At 43.4% G+C, this 22,424-nt stretch overlaps 2 protein-coding genes across 4 annotated transcripts in view; one reads left to right on the forward strand and one right to left on the reverse strand.

Annotated features, from left to right (window-relative positions):
* The window catches only part of RTKN2 (rhotekin 2), a 208,407-nt gene that overhangs the window by 133,213 nt on the left and 52,770 nt on the right, over positions 1-22,424 (forward strand). The window lies entirely within an intron of this gene.
* On the reverse strand, positions 890-21,192 carry ZNF365 (zinc finger protein 365). Of its 2 annotated transcripts, XM_009914131.2 has the most exons (5): positions 20,003-21,192; positions 9,282-9,462; positions 7,228-7,265; positions 3,138-3,339; positions 890-1,963 (listed from the first exon to the last, which is right to left on the reverse strand). In XM_009914131.2, exons 1-5 carry the CDS (start codon positions 20,731-20,733, stop codon positions 1,946-1,948), a joined length of 1,170 nt encoding a protein of 389 aa, XP_009912433.2. In that variant the 5' UTR covers positions 20,734-21,192; the 3' UTR covers positions 890-1,945. The 2 variants fall into 2 exon arrangements, with proteins under 2 accessions (XP_009912433.2, XP_069652077.1); XM_069795976.1 differs by having other exon boundaries at positions 890-3,339.

The following is a 22,424-nucleotide window of genomic DNA, read 5'->3' on the forward strand; positions in this document are numbered from 1 at the left end:
ACCTAGATGTCTTCAAAGCGTCTCAAATGGCAAAATGTGGTAACTGTGCTTCAAATTCATTTTCAACGATGAGTGGTCAACTTTGTCAGAACACTTTCAGATTTAAAAAAATATTTTAAACTTGACATTTTGTGATTCGTGTTACCTCCTTGTAAAGTCCCCCCAAGCCAACAACAGTTATATTCAGCCTGGTGCGTGTACTCATCCTTCTCAAGCATTCCACCTCTGTTAATGGGACATGAAGTGTAGACATGATACACACATCCAGCAGTCAAGTTCTGCTGATGACCAGAAATTGACTTTAAAAATGACCTAGTAAACTGTGTAAACATGACTGGGAAGGAGCCTTTTTTCCTGAGGAGTATTATTCAGGCTCTCAGGTGTCAGAGGGACCTCATCTCCTCATCCAGTCTTCTACAGCAGGACTATCATCTTGACAGGAACCTGGTTCCCCCATGGGAAAACCTCTCTTTCCAAGTATTTCCAAGGGAGATACCTGATGAATTGATGACTCAGCAATTGGCAATGTGTGAGGGAGGCTGTATCACCTACATTCCCCAGGAGCCCCTTTGCCTGAGCTTTCCCTCCACTCCCCCTACCTCTGCTTTGGGCAGGTTATCGGACCACGTGGGTTATCTCAAGAATAATTTTCAAGCATCATTACAGTAGGAAAGGGGCAGCTGATACGTGCAAGCTAAGATGCTGTAGCTGTCTTTCAGGTTAATTTGTAATGCTTTGAAAGATCATGGCCCAACTTCACTGACATGGTGTTTTATCTGAGGAATAAGCAGAAGTCCAAGCAGGGCTGCCATTTCTTGTCTTTTTCTCTGCTGTTGGGTAGGCTTTTGTAAGAAAAGTTATATTTTACAGAGTTAAATGACACAGTAACTGAGAAATATATCTTTATTATTAGAATGTTTATATTCTAAAAACTTTTATCTGGGGTTACAGTACAATCCAATTTCTTTCTAATTAACTAAGCTGGCGTTTTTTCAGCAAGTAACTGTAACTTAGGCTTTGAAAAGTTTAAGAACATGCAACTTTTACTCTCTTTTTCTCTTCCTCCCCCAAAAGGACAACTTACAGTCAAGATTTTGGCGTGATAAATAATAAAATAAACATCTCATTTATGAACTAGTAGGTACACTTAACTTTGGTGACTAACAGAGTAGATAGGCTTTTAAAAATAAAAATATTCTTTCAGTGTCAAGTGGATAAAGGAACGGATGAATATATTTTACTTTATTATCTTCAAAAAGGGTCATTTTTTTCAGGTTTGTAAAAGAATGTGGAAAGCAATAGAAAAAACTCAAGGATGTTTCTATTTTGTGGCTTGCCTAAGAAAGTTGTTGTAACACACAATCTGACCCAAACCCATGCAACACAATTAACAACTCCTCTTCAACATACACAATGCCTAGCATAAGGCCAAGTGTGGCCTTGTGACATAGTTAAATAAATATTAAAATGTCGTTACAACCTAAATACCTGAACTGGTTTTACACTGTGACTTTCTACTGAAACAGTGTTGAGAAATTTTAAACATATATCTGATTATTCCATATACAATATTTAAAATAAGTGAGGAATAATACTTTCTTTCTTCACTCTGCTACTTTCTGGGAGCTCTGTACACTGACAGATGTATGACATCTGTAGTTACCTGATCCTAGCTGACTGATTGGTCATCTTCTGCTTTAAAAATATTGCAACTCAGGTGCTTATTGCAGCAGTAATCATAGTGATACACTGTCTTTTAATACTCAGTTCTGCTTACGGTCATAAAAAATGAAAAACATTTTTCACAAATCTTTGTACACATACTGTAAAAATCACCTTCCACATAAACAATTTACATCTGTTATGAGTATTTAAAAAATAAATTACACAGACTTGTCTCACCTATCCTTTCTTTTTCGTGAGAAAACAAATTTCATCACTAACGTCAACAGGATGTTCTTATCTGTAAACATGGCATGAGGATTCATGTTACCAAAAAACTGTACACACAAAAAATGATCTTGATAAATACTCTGATAAATAAGGATCCTTTTAATTGGCACAAACCAATGTAAACATGTGCATTGCTGTCCTGCAATCATCTCTAACTTCCTTGCTCTTGGGTTTTTAGTTGAAATTCAGGGATCTCTCAGTCCTGTCAAGATTCTTCAGAGATAAAAACATGAAGGGTTTGGGTTATGATCATAGCCATTTTAGGCCTCTCGTGCTTGAAACCAAGCACAGGCATTGAACGTGGTGTCGTGCAATGTAACAGGTTGCTTTAGCCTTTCACTTGCTGTACCACAGCTAATAACCTTCTGCTGGCGCTTGGTAATGAAATTTCTCCTCTGGCTCAATGTGGTCTGTGCTTGTCAGGGCTGCAGTACCAGCTTCTGGTCTCCTCGCTGAGTGACACCAGAGGCTGGTACCTATGGCAAAGCCATAAAGATTCTGGAATTTGAAAACTGTGCTTGAGACACCAGAGCAGCCCAAACTTGTGCCAACAGACAACATGGCTGCTGGCAGGATTGAGCAGTTTAATGTATGTAATAAAATATGGAAATGTGCCCAACTGGCCTTATGGCCGAAAACCCAGGGTAGCAAGCTTCTGCATCTAAGTATGTCTGTGCAGGCAACAGTTAACCATTGATCTTATACGTACTTAAGCTGAAAGATTGAATATTTAGGTGCCAATTAAATGGATTCTTCGGAACTTCAGCAACAGCACAGATGGAAAATAAATTACCAAGCCACATGCTGCCACTAAAATAATTAAGGATATAGCCACAGTACTGCCCAGCAAGCTAACTGCAGTCATTTAAAATAAGCTCTATAAATAAATAAATGAATGAATGAATAAATAGAAAAACCTCCATGTAAACTGAATAAAATGTCACTTCTCTTATAGTGCCCAAAGAGGGAATGGCATTACTAAATAATATAAATCTTCCATACTGTATATATTTCTATATATTACATCTGATATGTTTTGGCATGGCCAGATGGATAGGAAAAAGTAGGATGACTAACTTCATTCAGTATTTGTTCTGTTGAAGCCAAGCTCCGGCATTACTATATATTGCTAACCGTTCCTATAGCGGTTTGGCCTTTTTACCCATCTTTGATTTTGCGCTTACTTTCCTGGCAGAGCAGACTGGTTCAGCTTTCTTTTGTGCTCTCCATATTTCTCTTGAGCAATCAACAGGTTCATAGAAGCATTTCACTGGCTGCAAGCTGTTTTTTTCATCCTTTGCTTTTTTCAACAAGATTCTTCCTTTTTGAAAGGAATGAGGCTTTGTGTCAGGGATGTTATACGAAGTGTGTTGACTTCCTCGGCTCCTGAAATTAATAACAGTGATAATTAATAACTATTATTCAATCTTGCAAAGTGATAGGTCCCCAAAATGTCCCAAATGCATACATTTTTGAAGACAGAAATAGCCTTGCTTTAAAGGACCAAGCTGAAAGTTAAAAACAGAGTTGCAAGATGAATTACACTTCTCAATACTTAAAACCATCCATTACTCTAAGAACCCTACATGTGTTACTGGTGGACTCTTCATGCATGTTCACTTTTATTCAGACAGCATTCTGCTGATTTTGGAGCACTGAGACCTTATTCTCATAACTATATTCTCATAACTTGGTGTTCTACAGGGATTTTAAAGATGCACATGTTTACGGCAGCCTTCTGCAAAGAATGAACATTCCATGGTCTTTAGAAGACCAGACAGCACCAGTAACAGTAGAAAGCGGTTGCAGGAACTATACGACCTTCTTGGTGGGATCTCAGCACTTCCCTAGCCTGCGGCCAGGCCCCAGGGAACTGCTGCTACTAATGGCCAATAGCTCAGTAAACTCCAGGCTCTGCCTTTGTGCTGGCCACCCATCTAGGGAAACTTTAGCTTTGCTTTTAGGCTTTGATTTGAAATGGGAGAAGAGGAAAAGGGAATACAGAAATTGGTGGGAAGAAGGGTATGAAAGCTTAAAAGCCAAAGTAACCTGAATTCTTTGTTCTCTCTGCGATGGTTCAAGCCCAGCAGGATTTGCTGAAATTGGTGGGCTTAGGTGGAGTGACAGCCTGGTGCTGCAAAGGCTGAACCATGCCCTCTGCTCTGAAATTTTACATTGAAACTGCAGTTCTACAGTTTAGCTAGGTAAGATCATTACAGTCCCTTTTAACATAATCTTGAAATGCTTTACAGCAGATACATGTAGTGTAACAGCAGCACTATGAATATAAGGCACCACCTAATGTGTGCCCAGCTACTGTGACTGAAGAACAGATGTGCTGATGTACAAGTTGATCTCTTAAGGGTTCCCACAGGGCTATTTTCCATAGCTCGTTATTTCTGGAAACCATGTATCTGTAGTATTACTTCTTCTGGGAGTTCAACAATATTGCACAATTGACAAAGCCAGTTTTGGAAAACGCTGTGGTTGTTCATGTGTGTACAGTGCAAACTCTCCCCTGCTCTTTAAAAGACCAGAAGGGTGTCATGAAAGCCTCTGTATTTCAGAGTGGAAGGCAGTGAGGGCAAGTTGACAGCACAGGAACTGAGCCTTACCTACAAAACAGTTGTACCTGGTTGGCAGCTTTGCCGACCAGACTTCACTATCAGGAAGTTTTTTGGGGGAAAATGCTGTGCAGGTCCAAGCTGGAGTTTGCAGGCACTGTGCCATGCTGGCCTCGTGCAGGCCTGGGTTCTAACCACTTGCTGTGGGTTAGAAATGACTTTTGTAAAGGCACAAGTGTTGGCTGCTCTGTGTTATGATCACTTCTTGGGCACTGTTTGTTACAGTCTGTTACTTAGTTGTTGTTAAAAGATGCAGTGCTCTGTTTTTCTCAGATGTTGTTATGGCAAAAAAGTTACATCATTTACTCCCAAAGCACACACGCGTTATTGCAGGTGATGTTAGTCACTCCTCTGCTGCACTGAATGATGCTATTAAAACCAGAAGAAGGTCTAGGTTAGTATGATTGGAGGGGATTGCCTAAAAGAGCTAAACTCTATTTAAATGGAACGAGTTTATGGTAGAGAAGATGGACGTCTGTCCCTAATTCACAGTCAGGGTAAGAAGATATCTAAGACAGACAAAGATGCAGGTCATTGCATGTGAAATGCAATGCTGCCAGCTCCAGATGCGGGAAATGTTTTTTTACTGAAAGCGGCAGCTCCTCAATACAAGTGACTGTGAGAGTTTGAACTTCTACTCAAACATATTCCTAATCTATCGCATTATGGAGAAAGACTGAAATGATGTGACTAAATGCAGCCCACTGCCACAGGCACTTAAGAATCCTATTCTTGCTGCATTTCAGAAACATCAGGTATTTTTCAAGACAGGTCTCATGATCTTGAGAGGCCTAATTCTTAGCTTCTTTACAATGGGAGCTGGCATTTAAAGTTGATTTAGGCACAGATGTGCTGGCAAATCTCAGTGCCCTTGAGAAATGGCTAGTGAGCATCAGCAAAGGTCTCCCATGCCCTCAGTGGAGCATTTCCTGAAAACACCCAGGAGAAATTGGAGAAAAGGAACTGGGAAGCAAGGCGGAGGCCTTGGAGCAAGAGGGATTGCAAGTGCTGCCATTGATCCCAAACAACGTAAGCCATCAGTGGCCCCAAACCCCCTGAGATTACACTGCATTTTCTGGATAGGTAGTAACACTTCCCAATCTTTTTAACTGGTACATATCATTAAAACCTTTTTTTTATGTACTGAGCTGAGTTAGAGCTCTTAAAAACAGCTGGTGTGGTGAATGCAAATGCTGGATTCATCCACAGAACAGGCAGAGCAAAATAAAACTTTCCTATCCTTCTGAGCATCCTCTCCCATATCCTCTCTGCTCTGTAGGACAAGTTGGGATATTTTTAATGTGGTAACTCCAAATAAAGGCTAGTACTAAATTCTAGTTTTGACAGTGTCTTTTCAAAGTATATCAGTAATTAAACAGAAACGTCTAAACAATTTCATATATGCCTTTGAACTCCAACTATTCGTCAGCAATTAATGGGTTTTACCAAACTGCACTATATTTAGACCAAAGACTTGTAAGTGGAAGGACTCATCTCACTGAGTCATTGAATTCACTGGTTATATTTTAATTCTATTTTCCTTGATTTCAGTCATATTAAGACATCTAGAAGCCTGAGAAGTGTATACACAGTCAACTGAAAGACTACTTTGGACAATCAAGTTTTTCCAGAATCTCAAATCAGTAGGGAAAAGAAAAGGTATAAAAATAAAAAGTAGAAAAAACAAAGCTAAAGCCCCATGCTGTTAATTATGAATGCAAACACTGCTTATCAGCAAAAGGGTACTTGGCCAGTTGCCTGCTAGGACTATGATATATGAAAACCAGAAACAACTCAAAAAGCAAAAAGGCCACCCCCAACCCAGTAGGCTATACATTGTAATTTTGGTTTATTTTCCAGCCCATCCATCTGTTCATGTGTGTCTCAGTCTTCCAGTAATTCTTGAACCCATTGGTCAGACACAAACAAATCTGGCAGGGATGCAGAAGTCCCAGACCTGTGGTAATGCAACAAGTTTCATGGCAGTGGGAAAAAGACCCAAACTTGTTTTCCCACTAAGAAAGGTTGCCCTGAAGAAGGATGCACTGCCTGACTGTCACTTGGCCAGGCAGCACGCATGATACTCTGAACCAGCTGCTGGGACTCATGACCAATTCGCAAAGACATGGGAAACCAGCCCCCAATTAGTTCTGCTGCTCCCAGGACACCTGCTTGAGTAACGTGAGATATTGTTAGTGCCCATGCTTTGTCGGGGCACTTGTTCCATTACACGTGATTTTTAAGTCAACAGTGTTACTGTCAGTTAGGAAATGACAACTGTCTCTCTCCTACCTACAGAATGTTAAAGATATTTTCAGCTGAAACTTGGCCTGTCTTTGCTGAAGAGATTCAGCTACTGTAGCTTTGCAATAGGCTATTATAGTCAGCAGGAAGGAGTCATTCATTTAACAGAAAATTATTCTTTTTTTTTCCTTTAAAGAATATCTGATTTTAGCTTTGATTTAGCAAAAATCTGTTTTTCCTCCCTTACATGACATAAATATAGATCACATAGATCTGATCTATGCATAGAACCTGATCCAAACCCAACCTGATTCAGGCTTTTGGATAAGGTGAAATGCAAAAGCAGAAATGCAAGCATGTCAAGTTAGTGTATTTAAGTAAGAGAAAAATTAAAAGCTATACGTACAGGCATCTGGGTTTCTTATTTAATGAAATGTCTGTAAGCTGCAAAGAAAACAGAAACAGGTTATTAATATTAGTATTACATGATAATGTAATTAAAGTACAGAGATAAAATATAAGCAGTCTTCAAAATCATATTTCCATTCTCACCTGCTGTTAAAAGTAGAAGAATATTCATGAAAGAAATTGAAAAAAAACCCCAACTTTTATAGATTATTACTCCTCCAACTTATTACAGCTGTTTTTAAAATTCACAACATGTGAGTTAGTGGTTGGATATTTCCCCATTATTTTTATCATAACGATAATCAAATTGCTCAAGAAGTGTGGGCTGAAAAGAGATTTTTCACATTAGATTAAACAGTATGGATACAATGAGAAGTAATTATTGTGTTCAAGATAATTAAGGGACAGTGCCAGACTAAGCTGTATTAAATGAACTTTCTCTCAGAGCCTTTAATTTTGCAGTGATACATTTCCTTTACACAAGCGGCTAGCAAACTCCGGCTGTGAGCCCTTGGCTCCGCCTACAGTAGCACTGAAGAGCAGAGGGCGAGAACGCAAGCATTTCTCTCCCTTCCCACCCCACATCCTGAGACCACCTAGGGACAGCATAGCCTCAGAGCCAGCACAACTTTACATGACTTCATTTTTTACAACAGTTTGGTTCACAGTGTGGAAACACTTTTTCTAGTTCCTCTTTTAGTGGAGGTCAGGAAAGGAGGTGTTTAATGCCAGCCCAGCTTAAATCGGTCTGGGTACTAAATCAGTTCTTTGTACTGATCTCCCATCAGTGCTACTAGACTGAGCCTTTGAATATCATTTAATGAAGTCAGTGAGCCAAGCGAGTCAGATATGGCATCTGAAAATGATTATGTTCTTGTAAATGTTCCCTCTGTCCCTGGTATTGTCCACACTTTGCAGATGGATTTTTGCCCAGCCTAACTTTGCTTGTCATCTGTCTTGGATGGAGTCTGGAGCCATCTCATGGTGTGCTTTTCTGTAATTACCTCCTGAAGGTCAGGCTGGTCAATATTTGGATGGATGACCTTAGAGGAATGCTGAAGTCACTCAGAATGCAGGGCAGCTACCTCAAAAATTAGCACCTTCCCCAAGGGACACTGCTGAGCCAGAGATCCCAGTAAACACATCAAGAGCAGGGGAGATGATTTAATACCGAGGCCCATCTTTAAGGTCCCCCTCGACACTGTTTGAGATGTCCTGTGCTAGATTTCAGCACATCTACATTTATTCAGGTCTTACCTAAAGCTCTTTGTCTTCCAAGTGGCTACAGGAACCTTTGCTTTCCACCACTGCATACCTGCTCAGTGCTGTGCATGATCAAATGCCTTTCCTTTCACATCCCAGGATGAGCAATTACTTAGCATAGGCAGCATGGGGTATTCATTTAAACTGAAAAGTTCTTTGGAATTCATGTGGCTAAAACTTGCCATCTAAATGTAATGTACTGTAGGGAAAATACTAAGTTTAAGTACTAATAATGAAGGCTTTTAAAGAAATAATGTATTTTAAAAAACGACACTCAGACAGCTTTGGTTTCTAACCTGTGGGGGAACAGGCCTGTGGGAATCCATTCACCGTTACTAAGAGTCCCATGATAGGTAACTACAGAAAGCAAGCTGATTTGCCAGCAGGCTAACATGTCCTCTGTAGGGATCCACACCTTTCCTGAGACTCTTTAGACATCTCCAAAAAAATGCTAAGTCACTGTGACATAAAGGAAAGTGGTTGTTGCAAAGGTAACAGCAGCAATAGCCAAAGCTGGAAAAAAAAGGTAAATATCTGGCAAATATTTCATTATTCTCTGCTCTCCCTTTGCCATCTTTGGCTATTGCTGCTCTTACACTCTCTGCTCCTTTCACTCCTGTGAAATGGCAGTTCAAAACATAAATAAAACGCATCTCAAGAAACATTTTACAAATCCAGATCTGTCTGGAGTAGCAATTAGCCTGACCCACTGAGCCCACCCATATTCAAACTCAAGTACTCTTCCTGCGGTGGTGGGTGACAATGAAGAGAAGGACTTTGCTGGCTTACCACATGCTCATTGATGTCAGTGTGGTTGCACACCATCTGCTGATTTTGGTAATATTCTAGCTGCCTTTCTGCCAGATCCACACGCTGCAACAGGTTCTCAATGAAGTGCTGGAGCCTGGCTTTTCCCCGCACTTCTTTTTCTGCTGCTTCTTCCAGGAAGTGGTTGAAAGTAACAACTTCTCTGCAAGATGGAAACATTGCAAAGAGACCACATTTAAATAATGCAAAGGGCCCTGGTCAAAAAATTACTGAAGTTTCTCCTGGTTTTCATGGTGATAGCCCATGGTGGCCAGTTACTGTCCTTTACCTCTATCTCTGTTAAAAGATTTCAACCTTTTTGTGGACACAGTGCAGATCCGGAAACCTGAATGCTGAATTTAAGTTTATGTGCAGTGGGTTTGGGTTTTTTTGTCACATTATTAGGTGTCTTGGAAATAGTCCTTAGTGGTCCACAGGGTAGAAATGTCATTAAGAATCACCTCTTGAGGTATCTGGAGACAGCTACAGCCACTTTCTCTTTTTTTTTTTTCACTTACCCGTGTGAGTATCAGCCGGAAACATGAAGAGAAATGGATGAATCCCCAAATTCATCTTCCTGGTTCATCATAATCTTACAATGGTAGTTTAATGTTGCCACTGGGGTGGCTCCTAACTTAAAGGAGCTACTGTGGCCATTAAACTTCATTTTGGCTCTGATCCTGCAAGTACGTCAAAGTGCGGTGTTATGATCTGGAGCTAGTGGGAGCATGGGAGATTAACAGATAATCTACAGATTATAGACCAAGGAATATGTGCATGGGAAGAGCAAGTTTTAGGTCAGGAGTTTAGAAATGTTTCTTGTCTGCTAACATAAGTGGAAGAAAGAGATAGCACCACTGACTGTGAAAGGTCCCAGCTCTGTACTGAGACAAAGCTCATTTTGAAGTGCTCTGCATACTATCAGTTTACTATCAGTAATCTGGCCACCATTTGGACCTCTGATATCACAGGAGTTTCTGGGCGGGAGGAGTTTGGTTGCAGAGTGAAGCATGTATTATGAAAAATGGCAAATCTGAGCACGTAGGACTTCCCCAGTTAATAAATGCCTGGATAAACAGTTCTTGCTCTGCCAATGAAACCATGTTAATTTTTGCTTTGTACAAAACTGAAGGGGTGAGAGTTGGAGGAACCAATGCTTGCCAAATGAGAAAGGGCATGATTGCTGGGTAGAAATACATCGCTTGAGGAAAAAGCATTTTAAGCAGAAACTAGGAAACAGTTTGCAGCAGAAATAACCTTTCAAAGCTTGGCCTATTTATAACAAATCCAAAGTTTCTCTGCATTTCATTGTTTTAACTCAGTATAGTTCTAGATAATTGGTTTAACTCAGTGTAGTTGTTTTAACAGGGAGCTGTTTTGCCCTAAGAAGAGTTAGGCACAAGTGGTCAGCTATGGAAATTCACCATTTAGGATTTGGGCTGTGTCCGCCTGCTCTATACCACAGCAGAGTGCAGCAAGAGGCTCTTTGCATGGCTGATCTAATGGTAGGAATAAGGTAGAAACAAGCACATATTGTTTGGATGAAGAACATCGATGAATATTAGTTTATATTAACTGACCCACAAAATCTGGCTTAAGAAACAGAGAGGTACCTTGTTTGTTAAACTCAGCTAATCCATTGCATTTCAAGGCTCTGCACAGTTTCTGTGATTATTACCTTGCCCAGAGCAACCTGGTAATAAAAAGTCACTGAGGAATGCTTAGGATGAAGCCAGTCTAAACTCATTAAGGACAATTTTAGGGCTTTATTCTCACCACACTTACAGCATTGTAACTTCTTTGATTTCATGATGCCACTCTGGTTTTGTGTTAGTGTGGAAGCAACCTGAAGCCCTTGGCACTCCATTGGGCTCCTCTTTTACAGTAGACAGGAAGCTCAAAAGGACAGAAACTCAGCAGGCCAGCTCCAAATCCCTTAGCCTTTGGGTAAGGAAGAAGTGTGCGTGGCCTGCCAGGCCACTGGCCCTCCAGTGGGAAGGCTGGGCAGAGTGGGGAGCTGCCAGCCTGGGACACCAAAAGGACACCCCTCCCGGGGCCACAGTCAGCTTGTGTTTTGCTGCAGCGGGAGGCCACAAACATTGAGTACCTGGCATTTGTTTTTAAAAGGGTGATAGTTTCAAGAATGCTAACATTTGTAATTGTCTCAGCAAAGGTAATTTAAAAGCATTCATTAATCACCTGCTCCATGGCATTAATACATCACCCACAAATTTTCCTTTCCTACAAATAATCTTGTTAGTGAGCTGTGCCATAAGGGGGACAGGGGGAAGCAGTGTTTTTTCTGGAAGACTTAGATGACTATCAGGAGGAGAACAGACACATCATGTCAAGAAATTCCCTAGTATTTTCCTTGCTTTCTAGACTACTCAAGATAACTTGGCATGCTACATGCCATTATTTGTAGAAACAGTTATTAGCAGCAGTAGTAGCACTTCTACCCATTTTTCTCTGTTTAGCTGCCTCTGTATAGTCTATGAACCTGCCTTTAATAACTTTTATCTAAAAATTTTCCTTTGGGCTGAAATGGTACCAGCACTCTGTAAATTCCCTTTAAAAATAGAGGAGCCAGAATTATACCCACCCGCTAGGTCTTGGTCACATGCCTCATCCTGATAAGCAGCACTTCTGTCAGTTCAGCTACATTCTTTGTTTCCACTTCATTCTCATCTCTCAAAAGAACAACATCAAGCCCTGAGGACTGACTGCTGATAAGTCTCTCTACTTGCTCCAACACCTCTTCCTCAGAGAGCTTGCTCCATGCCACGGCTATGCCTTGGTTACCCAAAGAGCATTCCCAGAACAATTTTTACCCTCCTCCCACCATGAACAATAAGGAAATGGTTCAAAGAACTCATGTAGCTTCCTGCAGCCACTATTTATCTGTTTAATTGCCTTTCTTGTCTCTTGTAGTTTGCCCAGACTTTTTCTTAGCCATACTGATGACCCTCTCCCTTCAGTTCTATTTCTAGATATCTGTGATGATTTTTTGCTTATGTTCTTTATTTTACTTTCAGTTTATTTCTCAAGGCCTATGCCAAGTTTTTTGGGATTATGTGATACAATTTCTATCTTTTACTCTCTGCTCTTATGCTTGTAGAAAGACAGATGTTCACAGACATCAGATGCTGCTCCTCATGAAGTCAGGGGGAAGCTGAGCCCGTGAATATTTTGGGGCCCACTTGGTAGAGGCACAAACCAGAGCATAGCAGCATGGGCCCACTGGGCTCTGTCTTGACAGCCTTGTCAGCAGTGCTTACCTGAAACAGGAATCATTCATTAAAGCCTGGCTCAGACTTGAAGCATTGCCCTTTCAAATGAGAGGTCTCTGCTACTATTCTACACCTGGAGCACTGCTGCTATACTGAGAAAAGGTTATGTAGAGTTATTAACTCCCCTTATGAACTCCTCCACTCTCAACATCATCTCTTCCGACTCTGCTCTGCTCCTCCGTTTGCTCTCTGCCCATCAGCCTACAGCCTCCTGCCCCTTTTCACTCAGCTGCACCCTGGCACTTATTGTAGCATGGTAAGCTGTAGATCCTGCCACTTACTGTAGCACGGGAAGCTGTAGATCCTGCCACTAAATTTTCTGAGTAGATGATGCTTAGCACAGCTCAGATCTCTGTAAATATCTGTAATGGATAGCAGAACGATATCATCAGTTTGCTTATAGTTTACTATACTAACATTAAACATTAATTAAATTAAATTAAAATTAAATTAAAAATGAAAACATTTTGTTAAGGGCCTATGACTGGGCAGCAGGGAGAAAGCTGGGTTTCTTGCTTTGTCTTAGGTGCTCTTGTCAGACAAAACCTTTCAGGAGGAGGTATCACTGCTACTGCCCAGAGAGCAGAGGGCACATCGTACTGCCAGCAGCTTGTGGCGACAGGGTGAGGCAAGCAAGAGGGAAAGACAAGGGGGATGCAGCCTGGGAGGTGTCCAAGAGGAGCAGGAGGTGCCTGTACTGCCAGACTGCCAGAGAAGAGCTCTTCCCAGAGCCAGAGGAGCGCAGGGGAAATTTATTGCAGTGCAGCAGGCAACTCAGAGGTGCTCAGCTGAAAAAAACAAGTGCAGAGGGAAGGACTCACTGTAGGCAAGAAAGACTTGCTGCCAAAGCTTTTATTTTAATCTGACTCTGCCAGGGAGTTAACCTGTTATAGTTAACCAGAGTTAACTAGTTTGGTGGTTTTTTTTGCTTTCCGAGCAACTGCAGCCTAGCTGCTCTCACAGAAAAACTGCAGACAGCCTGCCTTGAAACTTATCCTGAAACGTTCTTTATGGAGGCTGTTGTCATGAAACAGCATGAGATGTGGTAAATAAAGTTATAAATCATAGACTGACTAGGTGACGTTTATTCTTCTGCCTTTACCACTAGATTATACAGCGCTCCTTGCAGGAGCAGTTGCTGGCCTGTGGACTCTGCAGACACCCTTAGTATTTGTATGGCTTTCAGCAGTTAAGTGTGTGATACACAGAGTAGATGCAGAGGCTGGGACAGCTCCAGCTCCTTAACAGCTGACAAGAAGGGCTAATGATTTCCCACATTGTGACCAATTCCTCCTACAGATGCATAATACTGGTCCCAGGACTATTTACAGCAACTTGGACACCTGCAACTGCTCTGTAGGTGGAGACAAGCATGAGGCTCTATGCAGGTTCTGCACCTAAGTATCAAATCCCTTTAGAGGACTTCATTTGGAATAACTCTGCCTAAAATCAATAGAAAAACAAACACTTATTCTACCTGAAGATGGGAAAATTCCTACTACAGGGAGTAGTAAAGTGATTTACTTGTGAAAATATTTAAAATATGGACATTCATTAAGTATTAACACCACTGACCTCATCCATCATCCCATTGGTGTTATTGCCTGAAGGCTGCTATCCATTAGGTTATGGTTTCACATTCCTACACCACTATCAGCACATTCGATTTAAGAGGTTCACACCTCCACTCCTCAGAAAGTTATTGACCTACCAGTTGCACCCATTCAGTGGGCTGTGCTCTAGATCTGAGCCCTGAACTTACTGGTGTGACACTGTGAAGATTAAAATGCTTTATTTCACAGAGCTGTTCTGTGGGATAGTCATGCTACACTTGAACCAATGCAGCTGTGGGGAGTAATCCCTTGAGGGGGAAGATGAAAGGAAACAGGGAAGAGGGAGTGGGACCACCTGAAACTGAGGGTGGAAGAATAATGTGTAGTTGTGGTCATATTCTACTTAAGAGCAAAATCAAAACTGTTTTGTTGTACAACTTAAATTTGTATTTTAAGGAAAGCTGTTTTAAAGCACAAATTGCAGTGATCTCTAAAAGCCAACTCTTAAGCCCATTGTCAAGATGTTACTTGCACAGATAATTCCATTAATTGCAAATTTAAGGTGAAGCCACTGGCAAGAATAACTACTCTCTACTACAGCTATTCTGAAATAGCCCTTGCATTCCAGGCTATGCCAGAGCAGAGGCATGACCAGACAGTCTCAAAACAAATGCATTAGACTGGTTAAAGAAATTACTGTCAGAGATAGGGCAACGTACTACATTAATGCTCTTACCCTATAATCAGGAGACAAAGTGAAATTGTTTAAGTCACCATTGAAGGTAGCTTCCAGTTGAGGACTGGACAAATGCTACGCTGTTCAGACTTACTGAAAATCAAACTCTACCAGTTTCATTTTCTTATATAACTTCCTGAAACAAGCCTCTCTGTGTTCTCTAGAAGTTAAGTTCATAGCTGGTTGTAGTTTCAATGGTTTTCTTAATATCTTATTCAACACAGTCTTATTCCCTTTGGGCAGGCTTCTGTGTTATCTTTAAGATGACAGCACTGACTCTGAGTTGCATCCTCCTTCATCAAACATTGAATAATCACTTTCAGGGCACATTTTCTAATTAAATCATTCCTTTGCTCAGCAGCTCTGCTGAAAGCTTGACCCTGTAGCCATCATTCATCAAAACTGTCCAGGGCCCAACTGAGGCAGGTTAGTCAACTGGGACCTGTCTTTGGTACCTGTGCCTGCTTCTCTAGAACATCCAGTTTTCTTTTTTTTTTTTTCTTCTCCAAATAATAATTAAAAGCTTTGGCCTTTGGACTTTCTAAATACACAAATAAGCAACACAAGAGTGACTGCTGTAAGACTTTTCTGTGCTTAGAATAATACTACTTCAACTACATATTAGAACAGTTAGTGTAGTACCTCCACCTCTCTATGCCTCAAAACAGTTCATCTCCACAAGGGCACCACACTAGTATAACAGCATGTACCCATGTGCATATTAGCACAGCCATTTTTGTAAGGGAACAAAAGTAAAATTTAACTAAAAAGATATCTTCACTTTGTCACTGCCTTTGTTAGACTGCTATAGGCTTTATTTAAAACAAACAAAAAATAATCAACTGACAAGTCTAAAGAAATAACCTTACTGACCCTACAAACGGGCATCCCTGTGCCTGCTGGTGGCCTAAACCAACACTGCTCCCTCTCACTGGAATGAGAGGGCAACAGTAAAACCTCATAGTGCTGTCATTTGAAATTAGTGCTTTGATTAGCAACAAAGAATTTAGATCTCTCCTCCCTAAGCCTTCTTGGGGCTTCCTAACCAAATTACTCTTGCCAACACACATTTTTCCTTTCCCTTATCTTTCCTATTTGACTTCACAATCAGATCCAAAATCAGAGCCATCACCCAAAGTGCAGTTGTACTGTTATTTTCTGTCTTCTTGTATACCCTTCTAAAGAGGAAGTTTCTTAAATCCCAACTTTTTTTTGTTTTTTTTTTTTTCACAGCCAGTTCATAGGTCAGGGTTGATGGTTAAACCTGCAAATACATCCTCTTCTACCTTCCATACCTGCTTAATTCTTACATGTAGAAGCAGGTCTAGCCTAAGAGCCCAGATAGGTCCCTGGCTTATCTGGGCACATTTTGTAAAGAATGAAATATACTGTATTGTTAATTTCAGTATTATGGAGTAATTTGATCACTGATAGTGATTGTCCATTCATATAAGATACTGACAGAGTAGATGGACATGGACTAATACTCAAATATGGGCCCAGTATAAACATCTGTAACTTCTTTGTCAGAACATTGTTATTTTTCAAGAGTTACTTGAAGGGATCCTCATAAAAGTTTTCAGCTTCATCTCTAGAAGAAGAGTTTTTGTGACCTTATCTAAGATTTGGAGTAGTTTGTTGGTTTGGGTTGTTTGTTGGTTTTTTTTGTTTGTTTTGGGGGTTTTTTTGGGGGGGGGGTCCCCCCCCCCCCCCTTTTGGATAGTTTGTGGGGTTAGTGGTTTTCTTTGTTTGGGTTGTTTGTTGGTTTTTTTTACCCTCAGACTGATCTAGAGTAGCCATACCTCAGTTTTTCTGAAATCTACAAGTGCATATTAATTATAAACTCTTCCTTGCCTTCACAAGCACCATATTCCATGATCTCTGGTAGCAGGGACAACCATTCAGAGACCAAGGGAAGACTGGTTTCCTTTACTTCCTTAGAAATAGGATAAGGAAGTGTTTCATGGAAGAAGGTGTTTTCTTCTTCCTCCTATAAAGAGGAAAGAGGAACAAATTTTCAGCTACAGTGGCTCAATACCAATGCCAGTTTTGGGAAAAGTTATCCATATTCACAAGATTGCTTATGAAAAAAAAAAAACCAAACCAAACAACCCAAAGAAACTGATGAAAGCATCTATTTCTGAAGGTCAGCAAGTATCAAAACAGTCCCTAAGGGCTGCCTTTGACTTTCCACAGTCTGCAGTGAGAACTCCTGCTTCTGCAATTTCCATTAAGCAGTCTTGTTTGGCTTTCTAATCATCTGGACTTCTTCCAGAAATCAAAGCCAAAGTTGAGATCCTCCTTTTTTGAAGGAGAAAGTCTTTTCAGCACACCAAATAAGTTTTTGAACACACAAAGGACTGCATATGTAGACAGGTCTCAGAATTTACCAACAGTCCATGAGAAAACCAGACAAGTGACACTGTTGTTACCAAAGTCATGAACAACCTTTCTTCTCCCCTCTATTACAGCATACCATCCAGTGCCTCCTTGCTGCTGGCACAAAGCTAAGCATCCCAGGCAATTTTAGAGGTTCGAATCTGAAAAGCTACCCTTAGAAGTACTAGTCCTGCTTTTACAAAGCATTGTTTATACCTACCTTCCTTCTCAATTTGCTAATTGTACAATGACCTTTTAATTGACAAGCCATACAGTGCATTTTTCTATGGCACTATCTATCCCTTGTTATCCCCCAAGATGGGAAATGCAGGAATGATCTGAACAAGAAAAAAATAACATATCTTCAGTTTTTCCTAGGTGAACTCTACCTATTCTTACACCCTGCCTACCCTCTCAGTCTCCTCAGAGTACCTTCATAGTGACTTCTAAGAAGCAATGCTGTGGGGCTAGGCATGGGCATATGCAAGAACATGCTGTGACTCCCCTCTTCCCCCTCGGTACTCTTGGCTGATAGTCTTTCATCTTATCCACTAGCATGCATTAGGCCCATTTATCTTTAGAAATAAACACACCACTGTGTAATATCCATTCACTCATTCCTATTGCTGCTTTTGCTTCTGATTTTTTTTTTTAATCTTCTTTATCGAAAACTGAAACAAGCTAGCAGTAATCCTAGAAGAGCAATACCCTGGGTACTTGGATGAAGTCTCTCTTGTACAGCTGCCTCTGTTGGTTAGTGTTTCTCACCAATCAAATAACCTTCAGTCTTCCCTGTAACACCAACGTAGGAGCTACCTCTTCATCTGCTTATGCCTTCACCCTCCTCCTTTAGAGATGGCTAGAATTGTAACAGCAATCATCTGAGCTCCTGCCCCCTTCCGGAGCCTGGCAATGTTCTAGTGTGAAGGACAGCGTTTCCCATTTCTCCTCTCATTCTGTGTTCAGTCTTTTCTGGCCTCAGAACCACAGCCTGCCACTGCTGCTAGTAAGCAGTCTGCCAAGGGGGTAAGTGGCCACTTCCTCGTGCCTTTTCCTAATATAGTTAAAAATCACAACTTTTGCTGTCTTGTTCTTTTCACAGATCAGTGTCCTTTGTTGTCCTCCCCAGATCATACCCATTCTTTCTACCCAGATAACTCTACACCCCCTTCCTCTTTTTCCATGAGCTCTTTTCTTCTTCTGCAGCACTGCAGAACTCTGGTTTTGCTCCACTGAATGGTTTCTGCTTTCTCCTGACAGCCAAGTTTTTCCTGTGGATCTCAAGCCTTGAATTTTAAAGCACATTCAGCCTTTAGTTTGGGGTAAGACTCATACCACTTAACTTTAGGTATCTGAGGTTCAGCATCTTGCCTAAGATGGCTGCTTACCTGAGGTCCCCCTCTAGTCTGCAGATGGAGGAAGGACCTCCACAGAGCAATCCCTCCCCCTCTAAGATACTTTTCTAGAACAAGTAGGATGATTCACACTGTGAAAGAGCCCATACGGGGAGCTTGGCTAGATGGGAATACCAAAACTGCTCCAAACTGTAAGTTATCTTCATGGCCTCCTTCCAGCATACTTTCAAACCTGTCTCAGTTCCACTATTATCTTTAGCTTCATCTTGAGTCCTTCAATCTTCTCTTCCACAGGGATCACCTGATATTTCAGAAATCAGAGGTTCTGTTGAATATCCTTTCAAGGAAGATACACACTGCAGAGGCTCAAATCCCACCACCTTTGCTGTCCCCTTTTCTGGGAAATCTATAGCACTGCCTCAGGACAGATCATCATCTTTTCTTTCTAGTCCCTAGACTACAGGAAGGAATGATGAAAGCCCTCCAAACTTCCTACACTGAACTCCTACACCACCTTCCTTATTTCTTCTAAGAACAGTGTCATGGCAACTAGCACTTCGCATCTTCCCTTGGTAAGCTGATGAATTCGTTTAGAGGCACTCCATTACCAAGGCTCTTTATTTGCATTTCTCTGAAATAAGTTCTGTTGCTCCGAAAAGCCTGAAAGGTTTCAGCAAGTGCTGAATAAACTAAGTAGTTCATGTATAAATAATATATCAGCTATCACTACATTTTTAATGGATGCATCACAAACATATTTTTAGCTGGCCTAGGTTAGTCAGAACAACTCTGGCATCTGGTTCCCATTCCCATGTAAGTGATTCCAGTTTCACAGTTCTGTGTCCATCTAAAACACCGACTTGGACGTGGCCTTTCCAGCACTGTCTCCAGTACAGCTTTGGTGCTGCACGGGAGACCATCCCACTCCACAGGCAGCCTGCTGACTGACCACGGTGGGACAACCTGAGGGAAAAGGTGCTATTTGGTATTCTTACATACTTCCTCCAGCGCTTACCCACCCATCTCTTCTTAAAAAGATAATGGATTAGAGGTGTCAGTGTAAATCAGATTACACGCTGATGACAGCTTCTGCATGTCCCTACCCCCACGAAACCAGGGACACAACACAGGCATTAGAAAGCATAAAAGTTAGTCACTGGGCAGTCAAGCATGAAAGCCACCTGCTCGGGGAGCCGTCCCCTGCCTGGCAGGGGACGTGGTCACCTGGTCTACAACTCTAGAAATACAGTGGTCAGGAGCTGGTGAGCACCGAGCCCCTTCATACTCGGCAAGCAACCGAACCATCCCCTCCCTTCCCCCCCAGAAGCTTTCACTGGCACAGGTGCTGGCCAGCCCGCGCACAACCAGCAGCTCTCGCCTCCCCACTTACTCCTCTTTGCGGTGAAGCTCCTCCTCGGACTCGCTGAGGCGCTGCTTCAAGGCCGCAATCATCTCCACTGCCACGTCCACCTGCCTGCTCAGGGCCCGCTCCCGCCGCTGCACCTCCTGCTTCTTCTGGGACAGCTGCACAAAGGCTGCCCGCACCTCCAGCAGCTCCGCCGTCTTCTGGGCCAGCTCTTTGGTAAGCTTGTCGATTCGCTTCTCGATCGTTTTGTCCACGGCCTCTACCATCCTGTTAAACTTTTCTCTGACGTGTGCCTCGAAGGAGGCTTTGGAGTCAGTGGCCGGGAGGCCGGGTTTGGAAGTCTGCTCGCCCGGGGAGTCAGCCGGCACATAGTTTGCGACGTAGGAGACGGGCCGCTCAGCCTCCACCTCCAGAGGCTGTCCGCGCTTCGCGCTCTCGCAGGAGGCATCGCAAAAATTCAGGCAGGACCCTTTCGGCTGCACGGCGCCGCCGGGGCTCCCCAGGCTGCCCGGGGCGGCGGGCTCCGGCGGGGAGATCAGCTCCGCGCCTTTCAGCGGTGAAAACGGGCTGCTCTTGGGCAGGAGGCTTCTCTCCTCGTAGCTGTGGCTGTACTCCAGGTGCACCCGCAGAGAGGAGAGGCTCCTGAACCTCGTGTGGTCGCCGCATCGCGGGCAGCGGAAGGGGAGGCAGACGCTGACGCTCTCGAGCGGCTCCTGCCAGGGGTGCCTGCCTTCATCCCGGGCCGTCTGTTGCATTCCTCGCCGGGCCCTGGCTGGGAGAAAACAGCCCGCGTCCGCGCCCGCCCGGGGCCGGGGCAGCCCGGCAGGCGCGCCGGGAAACTTGGGAAACTTTCCCGGGGATTCTTCAGTGGTATCGCGCCATCTCCGCCCGCCGCCCGGGGAGGCACCCGCCCGGCGCGGCCAGCCGCAGGGCCCCGGCGACGCGACGCGGCTCCGCTCGCCTCGGCCGCCGCCCGGGCCTTGCCGGAGCGGAGCGGGGCGGGGCGGGGCCGGGCCCCGGCTCGACGCGGGCCTCAGCCGGCCGCAAGGTCGCCGCCCCCGCGCCGCCGCACTCACCCGACTTGTTGCCGGTGGCGGTGCCGCTGGCGGTGCGGCGGCGGGGGAGCCGTTTTCAGCAGAGCCGTAAATCAGGCCGAGCGCGGCGCCGTCGCCGCCACACGCTCTCGCCGCCCGGCCGCCGCCGCGGGGCGGGGCGGGGCGGGGCGGGGCGGGCGGCGGGGGGAGCGGCCGGGCCGCCCCGGGGCGGGCGGGCTGACGGGGGGCTCTGGCCGCCGGGGGCTGGTGGGGGCAGCAGGAGCGGACCGGGAGGGACAGGCTCAGGGCCGGCTGAGGCCAAACGGGGCTGGGAGCCGGGGTCATTCCCCGCCCGGGGAGCCGGCTCCTGCCCCCGCTCGCCGGGTGGGCACCCGGTAGTTGGGATTTGGGGGGGAGGGGGCTGCCGGGGTCCTGTTAGCGGTCATAAAAAAGCAGCGAGCTGCGTGGGGGATGGTGGGGAGATGCTGAAGGGTAAGGCAATTAAAAGCATTTAAGCAGCAAGACAAGACTGACAGGTGCAAATAGGTATAACCTGGCCTCAGCTTTCTGGGAAGAGAATTGTGTGTGTGTGTTTTTAAAACTATATTTACTAGCCAGAAAAATATCTTTTTTTTTTTTTTTTTTTTTTTTGTAAATACGACCCTGATTTAGCCTAGGGGTTTAGGGAGGGGGAGTCAGTAGTAGTGGGATTTCCATTTTGAGTATGAGGAACGGATGTCATAGAATCATAGAACAGTTTGGGTTGGAAGGGACCTTCAAAGGTCATCAAGTCCAAGCCCCCTGCAATGAGCAGAGACATCTTCAACTAGATCAGGTTGCTCAGAGCCCCATGCAACCTGACCTTGAAGTTTCCCAGGATGGGGCACCTAGCACCTCCCTGTTCCAGTGTTTCACTACTCTCACTGTAAAAAATGTCTTCCTTATATCTGGTCTAAATCTACCCTAGATCTACATCAATGTAATTGATGTTGGAGCATGCTGCCAGTGGGTCCCCTCAATAGAGGAATATGCTTCTAAGCTTTTTTTAATACCACAGATGTGTGTCTATTTTTACAAATTTTCAGAAACACAAGCAAGGCAGATTGTAGAGTAGCAGCCTTTTTGAGGTAATAGTGAAATATTGCTCTTCTAAAATCTAGTGCTTGAGGCCATAGTGGTAATAAGCTGCAGATTTTTTTATTACTGTGGGGGAAAGCACTGCGGTAAAGTTTAATTCTGTACTAACATATCTGTTCCTTTAGTGCAATATACAGGCAGAGTCCTAAACACTGAGAAAATCCGCGTGCATTGATAGATGCCTTTGATGTGATTAAGACATTCCCAGTAAATGATTCACCAGATGGCACATCAAAGGAAGTTACTCAAATTGCATTTCAGAGCTTCAGCTAATC

Source organism: Haliaeetus albicilla, chromosome 11 (assembly GCF_947461875.1).
Source record: "Haliaeetus albicilla chromosome 11, bHalAlb1.1, whole genome shotgun sequence".
Lineage (NCBI taxonomy): Eukaryota > Metazoa > Chordata > Aves > Accipitriformes > Accipitridae > Haliaeetus > Haliaeetus albicilla.